Source organism: Ruditapes philippinarum, unplaced genomic scaffold (assembly GCF_026571515.1).
Source record: "Ruditapes philippinarum isolate M1 unplaced genomic scaffold, ASM2657151v2 ctg79_1_1_1_1, whole genome shotgun sequence".
NCBI classification, from domain to species: Eukaryota; Metazoa; Mollusca; class Bivalvia; order Venerida; family Veneridae; genus Ruditapes; species Ruditapes philippinarum.
Genome location: NW_026864538.1, coordinates 268,162 through 280,231, shown reverse-complemented (window position 1 = coordinate 280,231; position 12,070 = coordinate 268,162). Strand labels below are relative to the sequence as shown.

The 12,070-nt window shown below is 32.1% G+C and overlaps 1 protein-coding gene across 1 annotated transcript; it reads right to left on the bottom strand.

Annotated features, from left to right (window-relative positions):
* Nucleotides 1–6,696: 6,696 nt before the first annotated feature.
* On the bottom strand, nucleotides 6,697–11,003 carry LOC132726010 (uncharacterized). The gene is made up of 2 exons (XM_060711250.1): nucleotides 10,310–11,003; nucleotides 6,697–8,380 (listed from the first exon to the last, which is right to left on the bottom strand). Exons 1-2 carry the CDS (start codon nucleotides 10,897–10,899, stop codon nucleotides 7,444–7,446), a joined length of 1,527 nt encoding a protein of 508 aa, XP_060567233.1. The 5' UTR covers nucleotides 10,900–11,003; the 3' UTR covers nucleotides 6,697–7,443.
* Nucleotides 11,004–12,070: the final 1,067 nt, after the last annotated feature.

The window sequence follows — 12,070 nt, the reverse complement described above, 5'->3', positions numbered from 1 at the left end:
TCAATTCTGATTGACTAATATCAGTTGTATCTTGCAACACAGTTTCACCGTATTCTTTTTATTTGCCTTTTTACTGCTGCTTTCAACAGATGATTTCATTTTCGTTAATTTTCTCTTGTTCCTGTTAATTTCACTACATTTGGTACATTTGGCACATCTGTAGCGTACAAGCCTTTGTCTGTGAGTATTAATGAAAACTCTATCTGGGCGTATACCTGTAAGCAGATCGTAAACTTGAGGAGACCATCCTAGAACGAGCAAGACCTTAACGCTCCATCATAACATCTTGCATAAAATGAATCACGGAAGCATTTATTGACTATTTTACCCCCCCCCCCCCTCAAATTTACATTTTATGCTTATCCACGACTCGGCTAAATTACTATTAAAGTTACCAATCAGTCTGTAGGCCTTTTCAGACAGACGGATCAAAAATAGAAAAATGTCTCGTAACATCTCCTTAATATTACAACTTTTCTGTGATATTGTGTTACCACCAATTCTTAATATTTCAATTTCAGTTTCAGAATATTTTTTTACAGAATCAATCCAGTACTCACATCGGCTGATTATAATGCCTTCTTCATCATTATTGGTATTTTTCATTTTGTTAACATTTGATTATGTTACGTTTGTTTCGTTTTCTTTATGTTTTATAAAATCCGTTGTATATAAATCATGTAAGCCAAGAACATGTCTCCCGGCATTTCGTGTATCCTGTTTAAGGTTTTTAATTGCTTCCATTTTATTGGTTATTGAACTTCGCAATACAATTGCACATCTTAGTCCAAAATAAATTCTTCTTAGGTTATTTCACGTGAGTTTTCTCATTTATTGGAAACATACCTATGGTAATTCAGGTTTTATTATTCCAGATAGAGTACCATGTCTTGATACTGCTAATTATGGTAACATGTGTATGAAATACATTTTTGTAGAAAGCCTTTAATTTGGAAATCATCAATTTTCTCCATTATTCTGTATCACAGTATATGCATTGAAAAACAAAAACATATCATGTGGATTTCTTCTTCAAATTTTTAAATTACACCATTTGTATTTCATAATATTTATCTGACCTGGTATTTGGTAATATATTTTTTCAGCTGAATTATGCCATCAAGCTAGCTTGAACTGACAAACAAAATGCTTTATTATTTTCTGCAGATTCTTTGATCATTGTTTTTTTTTTATTCTGTAATAAAGACTTAATTTCTTTGAGACCTTCAGGATCGAAGGATCCAACCACTACACCATCGCTGGAGGCTGCAAAAAAGTATTCTCTTTGTCAACTATAAAACCCGGAATATCAATTATGTACTTTAGATTTTCTTCTTTCTCTTTCAAATCAATGTTCTCAATTCTTGCATTATCCTCTGTACTTAAGCCTTTCAGAGTATTAATATTTCCTTTAAAGTTGGAATATAGAAGACTTTTAATTAAATTGGGACTGTTATAATTTTGAGATCTTAATATCACTTCTTCAAATACAGAACTTGTGAGTTTTTTTCTTTCTTTCAACAAACCAGTTTAGATTACTTGACCGACCACGTGTATGTTGTTCAATTAATTTATGATTGCAGTTACATATGGTTGTTTAATAAACAATATCACATTCCGTTTTCAATTCTGATTGACTGATATCAGTTGTATCTTGCAACACAGTTTCCCCGTATTCTTTTTATTTGCTTTTTTACTGCTGCTTTCAACAGATGATTTTATTTTCGTTAATTTTCTCTTATTCCTGTTAATTTCACTACCTTTGGCACGTTTGGTACATCTGTAGCGTACAAGCCTTTGTCTGTAAGTATTAATGAAAACTCTATCTGGGCGTATACCTGTAAGCAGATCGTAAACTTGAGGAGACCATCCTAGAACGAGCAAAGACCTTAACGCTCCATCATAACATCTTGCATAAAATGAATCACGGAAGCATTTATTGAATATTTTACCCCCCCCCACCTCAAATTTACATTTTATGCTTATCCACGACTCGGCTAAATTACTATTAAAGTTACCAATCAGATTGTAGGCCTTTTCAGACAGACGGATCAAAAATAGAAAAATGTGTCGTAACATCTCTTCAATATTACAACTTTTCTGTGATATTGTGTAACCACTCATTCTTAACAATTCAATTTCAGTTTCAGAATATATTTTTACAGAATCAGTCCAGTACTCACATCGGCTGATTATAAGGCCTTCTTCATCATTATTGGTATTTTTCATTTTGTTAACATTTGATTACGTTATGTTTGTTTCGTTTTCTTTATTTTTTTTAAAAATCTGTTGAATATAAATCATGTAAGCCAAAAACATGTCTCCCGGCATTTCGTGTATCCTGTTTAAGTTTTTTAATTGCTTTCATTTTATTGGTTTCTGAACTTCGCAGTACAATTGCACATCTTACTTATGTCATTTCTTAGGTTATTTCACGTGAGTTTACCTTTTTCTTTATAATGTGATTTCTCAGATACTAATCGTTCTAAATTGGATCTTAGACATTTAATTGCATAATTAGCACATTCAATGTTTTCTACAAATTGCCCCAAAACAGGTACATTCTTTATAATTTTTGCTATAGACGGAACTGTCTCCATCAGCAATTATTTGCATGTATCTCACACCATGTTTTTTTCACAATTTAAAAAAAAAAACCTAAAATGATCTCAATCTCCATTTCCTGTGAAAAGTCCAGTTTTAAAGCACTCATGCTGTTCTGGTTCTTGATTTGCAACTTCAGCACGGCTACATATATCACAATTTTTTTTTTATCTACATGGAGAAGTTTCTTTGTTCTTTTACCAAAAATGACGGCAACTCCAGCCATTGAATTGTAGCTATGTTTGTGACTACGCTTACTCCAGTCACATATAACAGTTATTGCTCATATACCTTGAAAATAATCGTCATTTCTTCAGCCAATTCACGCTCTTCTTGACCTGCTTTCACAATTTCTTGATAAAGAAGGAACTTCCACATACGACCAATTCCTGTATCATTTGAAAAGGATTTGATAATGCCTTGAAACCTATTGTTCCTAAAAAACAAGAATAAAGATCAACAAGGCAAAGGCAACGTTCACAGGACGCAGCCCCCAACACACTCAAGTAGGGCACCCAGAAGGCACCAAACAAAAACCTGGAGTGGACATAAGGGTGAAAGGAGTGGGACATGTAATGTGAAATAATATCAACTAAAACGGGCCCATAAGGGAATTAAAGGGATAAGGGCTGCAAGGGTGAAAAGGTGGGGAGGGGGTTAAAATTGGTGAGGGGGTGGATTGAGAAAATACCTACCGTCAACGACAATCCAACAAGACAGACATCATAAAAAATGTAAACATCCAAAACAAGTAACAATACAGACATGAAAAACACGTGAAGGAACACAGAGGGGTACCGCCTTTGAACGGTCAGTGGTAGTTAAACCACTGGGGAGTTTAAACCGGTTTTAGGCGCGCCAAACCTCACTCTTAGCCCCAATATGTTCCTGAAAGTGTAAATAAAATTAATCCACGCCAAGTGAAATTCTAACAATGGTCATGGTTACATTAGACGAAATAAATAAAATACATACAAAATTATGTAAATATGTAGAAAAAGGTACAGCCTAATGGCCATTACCAAAGTACTCGATGCCTTAAAGGAAGGCAGAGCAACAAGAAAATCACCTACAAGGGCCCGACGAAGCAAGACAGAAGACGAACAATAAGACAATTCAGCCCCAAATGGCTTTAAGAACTGTCCATCAAAGAGTCTCTCACTTAGTCCGTCAGATGTAAACCTTCTCCTACAACCATGCTACCCCAAACAGTACGAACATTGATATGTCACTGTTTTCCAGTTAAAAGGTCTTACCACCACATCCTGGGCATTTACAGGTAATGATTGTATAAAAACCATTCCTTTTTTTATCAATTTCTAGGACAATTACATTGTCATTTGAAAGAGCTTTAATGTGAGCTTCTGACATGTGAAGATATTTCTAAAATATGATCTTTAAGTTTATGCTTGTAAAGTACTCTGTAACCTTCTAGATTATCTTTTAATGAAGTTATACAAATCTTTCTTTTTCTTTATCGAACAAACATTAAAATTTTCTTGCTCTCTGAAAATTATTTTACTAAGTGTATATTTCAAACCTTGTTTTTATGCCTAATATAGTATGGATCCACATGTTTCAGATTCCTCAGCTTTTTCTCAACTTTTCGTCTTTCATAACAATTTTCCTTTTATACTTCAAACTATGAATTCCAGTAGCCTTATTAAAAAATTGTCCTTTCCCTTTCTTATTTCTTTAATTACCCATGCTGTAGGGCTAAAAATTACACAACAATATTTTCATAAATTTCAAGCGATAGGTTTACCACAAGTTATCCAAATAGTATTTTTGGTGATTTTTGTTTTTCAAATGATAAATACACTCATACAGCAATGCACATCAGTACACCATAACGAGTAACTTGTAAATCCATTTTCATTCATGCCATTTTACGCTTTATGAGATTGAAAATTATCTTTGTAAATCAATATAAGTTTCAGGCTTACTTACCTACAAGGCTAAATTAAAATAATACAGTTTCAGAAATATTCCAAAAAAATAAATTAGAATTAATAAAAACGTTTCTACAGGGGATTCAAGACCTGTTGTTTTTGTATGAAAATTATTTGTAAATTCTAAATCATCGTACAACATGGCCGATCGGTTCGATGATTTATGGAATAAAGAAATTGAAAAGAAAGAATCACTATATAAATTATACTTGATACATCTGATCTTATAGGTAATAAGTTAAAAATATATGAAAAGAAGATTTTCCGCCGCAACATGTCTACTTCTCCGCCAGATTTGATTACTTGGTACCCATTCTAACAAACTATAGGTATTATTACGCTTGCGACAGTCGGGTAACCATACATAATGCATTCCGCGGAATTGTACGGAATTAAAAGAACGTACGCGATTGTTCATAGTTCGTTCATATATTACGTGTATTTGAAATACGTTGGTTTTAATGATATTTTTTAACAAAGACGAAAACAAAATAATAAAAGAAATGTCACTTTCATTAAGATACGCCAAAATTACACAATCTTTCAAGTGAGGTCTACTTAAGTGTATGATTTTTTTTACTTTCTTCCGTTATGCGGTCAACAGAAAGCAGACAAATGTAAATAAATGCAAGAAAGATATTACTATGTCAGGTATAAAGCGATCGAATTTTAATTCTATGTATTAAGGTTTGTTCTATGAATATTTTTGTTCATGGGAATATAAATCAGTTTTAATCTAGTTGACAAACGCAATATCCTTTGGGGGAAAAACGACGTGAAAACAGACAAATTGAATAAAATGGCGGGTCAAAAATATATGTCGAAACACGTGAAATGTTTTGAATACGTAAAGTAGGGTATTTAACCCAAATTTATTACACGGATGCACAATATTGATATATTGACTACATATTTATGAAAATATTTTTATTTAATACCTAGTCTTAAAATAGAATTTTGACATAGCAGTATGTGTGTAACGTTCAGTTTCAAACTTGTGCAACACTGTCACATACTGACTTGGAATCAATAAGTCACTCCAATGGTTACATTTCCATATAATATTTATTAACTTTAAACTTTTTTTAGTCAAAACTCTTCTCTATTTTGCAATTCAGCAACTCTAAATTGATGTTGAGTAGTAGAACATTCACAAGTTTGATGTGCCTTAACCTAAATATCGTAAATACATGGACATCATAGTTGAAAAAGCAATGAAAAACAGAAATATATTTCGTTTCCTTTCACTTTTTTCCAGTTTTCTGACGGAAATGGTTAAAATCAGTTTATAAATACGACTTCTGATAAGTGAGGCATTTTGATTTCACATTTTTTCCTTTATTCTATACGTTGATAAATACTTTTATAAGAAAACATGATTTGACCTCCGAATAGATAGTATCACTACCGTGCATTTCAGTTTTTAAATCAAGGTTGACAACTGTATATCCTTTTTTATTCACCACCATTAACGATTATCTCCCGTTTGTTCATATTACTGAAAAGTATATCTAAAGTATATTGTATATATACAATCAATAAGTATCAATAAGTGTCTTTTCTTTGGGATTATCGTACTGTAAAAATATTTGTGGCGGGTCATACGATGCGCGCGGATCCTCAAAATTGTGATACCGAGAACACTTTTCCCCCCGGTATTTGGAACAAAAACGAGTTATGTAAAACAAACAGAATATATTTGAATTCAATTTCTTTTGCAAAGAAAATGTCCTTACTTCTTGTTTTAATATTCCATGTGCCTTGACACAACTCTTCCCTTTCTCGTCAGTATTTCTCGTTGAATGCGATTTGGATTCTGGATACTGCTTACACCTGGTGTTAAAATGTAACAGAAATTGAGAAATTGTCGATTAAACTGAAAGTTAGTTTATGATAGAATTTATTTCATAAATATATTTTTAATCATCGTTTTTTTTCTTTTGTGCGAAAAAATGTCATAAAACGAACTGTTGTAAATCCTTTTCTAAACTTAAATTTGATGTTTGGATTCTAATTAAATCGAGCTGAAAGTTAACTAATGACAAAAGCTACTGGAAAAGAACAATGGTTGATGTTGTTTGGAAATTATCTGCCTTTATTTTATTTGTGTTGAAAACTTCTCAAATTACAGTTTGGGAAATATCGCCTGCTATTTTTAAAGGTTAAAATATACTCTGTATCAGATACCGCCTGCATCATTCAATGACAGTTAAACGATTGCAATAGGACACCGCTAAAGATTGAATAAATTGTTGGAGAGGGGGTTGGGGAGAAAAAAAAGACTTCTGATACTCCAGAGACGAGCTTATATTTCGATCATCAATGAAAACAGGACGTAACGCATCGGCTAGACAAAATATTATGTATTCATTAATTAGGGAATTTCCAATTAATCATTATTATTGAAACTGTGTCATACATTAAGTGTGGAGAAAATGTACTATATACCGCCGCTCATTTAATGGACACCACTAAGTTTTTCTTTGACATGACGGGACTGAAACTAACTTTCCGAGATTAATATCCCGTTTGATGTAGGTCTAGAGCAATTTCTTTTGTACAAATTTCTAATCATTATATCACTCTGAATTTTTCACTTCATAAAAATTGACACAAAATTGAAAAACGTTGCAACGTTTTCACACAAATCGGACAAAAAAGAGAGCATGAAAATATTTTTTTCAATATAGTATTGGAATTAACTTTTGCATTTTTTTCTGTTTTAAGTGTCCCAGTTGTTCTATGTGTTGGACCTCAGTGGAGTTCCTTTAAACTATGAATGCATTCGTTCGTACAAATAATTATATCTTACATGTAACAGAAATTATTGCGACATAGCATGCCCTTGTTAAACTGTTGTTTTGCTCTATTTAATATTTATTTCATTTTAAGTTATTGGAATATCCATCTTAACGTGTGAAAGGTCCTTCCATACTTTTTGAACATTTTTTGTAAGTAATGTTCTAAATTTTTCCATTACAGTTGTGTCAGTTACTCTCTGGAGTTTGTCCTTTGGGTTCTCCCAATTTCGATAATGGTGTAATAGACTAATGTTTGCAGGTACAGTCACCCAACGAGAACGCGGAACTTCATGTACCAACATGTAGTCAATATCTGCAGTTTTCGCGATATATTTGGATCTCAACTTTCCTGGAAATATCTTTGCTTCGTGGTGAAATACTTGTAATGTTACTAGCCGAAATTCATCGGCTAATTTCTTGCTATCAAAAGGAATATCCAATTTTCCCCAGTCTTTTCTGAAGAATGTATTCTTGAATAAATATACTGAAAATTTTCCTTGTTGGTTTATGATATCATTCCAATTATTTGTATGTTTAGAGTGCGGAATTATAAACTCGTCTACGTCAAGGTTAACAACATATTCAGACAATTTCTTATTCCTGAACAAACAGTCATTGAGAGCGGCTGTCTGGCCAAAATAATGTATTTCTACTATTTGATTTGTTTTTGGAAATGTATCAACTCCCATTGGCAGTTGCCATTGTATAACTTCTGTCGTGTTCCTTTTGGTATAATAATCTAGAACCTGGGCTACATTAACAGCGCTGGAATAATTATAAATTACAAATTTATCTGCTCCGAGAATTTTATTCAGCTCAATCCATTCTACCAATTCATATGCACGACCATACCGGAAGTTCAGTGGAGAGAGACATACAGTGAACTGTGCATTGTATTGCACTGTTGCCACATCGTGTACGCGGATCAGGTTTAAAGGGCTGTCACAGGACTCTATTACCATTGATACATACGCAGGTATGTCTGGATGATTGATTGAACATTTGTAAATTGTTGATGCAAATCTGAAAATATACATGTTGTCATGGTAAACACCAATCCATATAACTCATGTGGTTTGAAAATTAGGCTATTTACTGTCGTATATAATCAATGTCAGTGTTATACATAAATAATATTCTAAAAAACGTTTATCTGTTTTATCAAAGTGGTTTCATTTGGCGACGAAGTCGCTATCTTACAACTATTGTGTATTTCATATTCAGTCTGTTATGAAATTTAAGATGACATTTATTGCATAGAATATCATCAGTCATATGTTTGAGAATTTTTTATTCTTTTTACAAGAAATGGGTAATTAACATTCTTATTAAAGTTTATACATGCAAAACTGCTTTGGTTTATTTTCATGTTTCTGTGTTTTACACGAGCAAAGTTCTGCCAATATTCTTTGACATACATGTATTATAGGTTCAACGATCATAGTGTCCGCTTATCTAATTTTTATTCATCCCAGTTTTAAAGCTGCATGCCTCCAGATGAGCCAAAAATATTTCAAGATAATCAACATTGACGAAAATGTACTAAAATTTTTAGAGAAATGAAAATATTGACAATTCAAGAAATAATTTACATGTCATATGTAATTATAACTGACATTGGCGTATTCATTACCATATTTTTACGTCGTTACTACCACAGTACGGACTATTTTTCGCATATTCCGACCTATTTTGGTATTTTTTCGTAGTTTTAAAAAGATTTCGGCATTTTACAGTTGATCTAAATATTGATCCTGATCATAAAATTGATCCGATCTTTTTATATTATGTACAGACTCAATAAAACTGAGTCTGCAATTTTCATGCAATGTTGCTGTGGTTAATGCTTTGTTTCCAAATTTTTCATTTTGTGCAAATCAGCATTTTTTACATTACCATTTAATTCTAGGAAAATACGATCAATTTTAGTTTTATAAAACAATGAAAATTAAATCACGGTCCTGATATTCTGTTAATGAACCCGCGACTAGGTGATTATGTACACAAATGAAAAGATAAACATGGTGTTTCAGCAATGTATAGAGTAGCAAATTAACGTTCTTGCTTAAGGCATTAGAATATTAATAAATAGAACAACAATTATCACAGCATATCGTCCTCAACCACCCAGAAAGATCGAGATTTTGTATATACAGTTGATCATATCTATACAAAAGAAAAGTAGAGGTTGACATTTCAGTCTTGCCCCAGAATATGTGAAATCCGAGAAACGTCAAAAAGAAGCACAGCAACTAGATCTATTTGATAAAATATGGATGACAATCATCATCATGAAGGGTAGAAAGATACTGAATTATTTTTCTTTTCTTTTCCATTGACAAGTTTTAAATTTCATGCCTACTGATTTAAAGATATGACATTGGCTGAGGACGTTTAGTTTGATGATGTAAATGGGACATTTATGTTGAGGAAAAAAGCTTGAATTTTTGCATTGACTGTCTATATGAACCCTGGGATAGTTCAGTTAAAAAAACAGATGTCTATATGTATTGTTCCCCATTGGTTATTCTTATAAAATAATTAACAACAAGCTGGAAATATTGGAACAGAATCTTCAACTTAACCAGTTACATCATGTCCTAGTTATGTTTCTTTATCATTATATATAATATTTCTCTACAACAAATACTAATATAAAACTTGTTTGTTAAAAGTTTTGCTGGAAACATTATAAGTAAATATAATCCGAACATTGACCTTCAGGAAGGGATGTAATGAGTTTGCGTCAGGATATCTAAAATGTGTCACTCATAGTAAAGTTGTACGAGTATGGTCAGAAACAATTACAAACAAATCTTATTAAAACCCCTGTATAAAGTGTAATACATACATGTATTTAGACTTTTTTGTTTAACCAAATTGATAAAGAAATAAATAGTGATTCGTTTACTGAATCATATATAAAAGTTAATAAAACCCTTTGATACAAACGTTTGATTATATCCATCCGGCATTGCAGTTTCTGTTGCCATTGTTTCTTGTGTTACAGTTAAATACCCATTAACATCCCATGACCACAGCTGACAAATCACTCGAACTGATTTTCGGGGTTTTACTCCAATAATGTAAACCTTAGATTGAGTATAATAGGCAGAAAACACATACATGGATTTTTTCATGTCAACTTGCTGCCAGGTGTTTGCTCTTGTTTCTAAATCAGCATGAAATATTGTTAAGTTGCATAAACCTCCTTTATTCTTTGCTTCAAATTTTTCGTTCTGTTTGGCTTTCTGTATTTGCCTAAACTTAGGACTAGCGAGGTATTTGCTTCTTGTAATGTCATCAATTTTGCTGGTAGTTCCATGTCTACCTTTAGGTGTCTGAACGACATAATCATTTGTACGATCAGAGGTTAACAATTTATCGGCATGCGAATTGGCAGTCTTTTCAATATCTGTAAGATGTTTCCCGAAATAAGTTTTAAATTTGTTATGGTTGTTAAACTTTGCGATGTACATGAAGAGCGCAATTCCCCATATATACATAAGTCCCAAACACAGTCTCTTTATATGAACTCGCATTTCTATACAACCAAATTTCACAACTTTTATGAACTTGCAGGTTATTAAATGAACACTCTTCCTTATTGATACACAGTATATTTGAGCGATTGTGAAACTATAACGACAATATTTGTGTCCGAGAAAATAGAGAAAATATATACATTTATCGATCAACGGAGCTGTCTAAAACATATCACTGAATTATTGAAATGTCTTCTATACTACTTTTATAATGATAAACATATTTTTAAATGAGATATGTAGCATGTGTTATTGAACATATGTTGATAATACAAATCACGTTTGTTTGTTTGTTTGTTTGTTTGTTTATGTATTTATTAATTTATTTTACACAGGTATTGGCCGCTTGTTTTTTTGTCAATAATTAATGGTCACATTTAAACTGTGGAGACCGATAATTTTGACTGGTCCACCTAAGGCACCGCATATCAACGTTTTAACGGAATATACAAAAGCGAAGTTTTGCGTGCTCCGTGTGTACATTATGTCTTTGATAGAACATGGTAATATTTGTTCCATCAAAATCATATTATCGCATCGTTGTGACAAGATCTGTAGAAGAGTTAAATAACAGCAAAAATTAACCGTTCACCTTTTTTTTAGCTTTACCTATTTTCTATATTATTCTCTTTGGTCATGTATTTTTAATTAACTTCTTGTTCTTTTAAATTTTTGTACTTACGCTTACTTCAGAATGTACATTGCTTAAACAAAAGATAGAAATAAACATTAATAGCAAATGACTTTATTCAAGAACTTTACCAGATATGGTAGTGAATATCTTACGTCCGTTCAACAAAGATATCGTATGCCAAACATAGCGTTTATAAAATATTTGTTGGTTTTGTTCATATAATTTTTCTTTTTAAACAGTAGGCAGTATTTTCATTTTCAGTGTTAAGCCAATCTAGAATCACTAAACAACTGTTCAAACATTTTTATTTAATCATATAAGAAACAAGTTACATTTACAAGATGTATGGGAAATGTTAATTTCAAAGAGTCTTTTAACCGACATTTTTGCAAAAACATACTATATCCAAACCCTCATTTCAGGCTCGTTCCCCTGAGTAAAATCTAGTAATTGTCATAAGGATAACCAAAATGGTTGACATAGTAAATAATAAATATCACTGGGTATATAATTGTTCTATATCGGCGAAAAGTA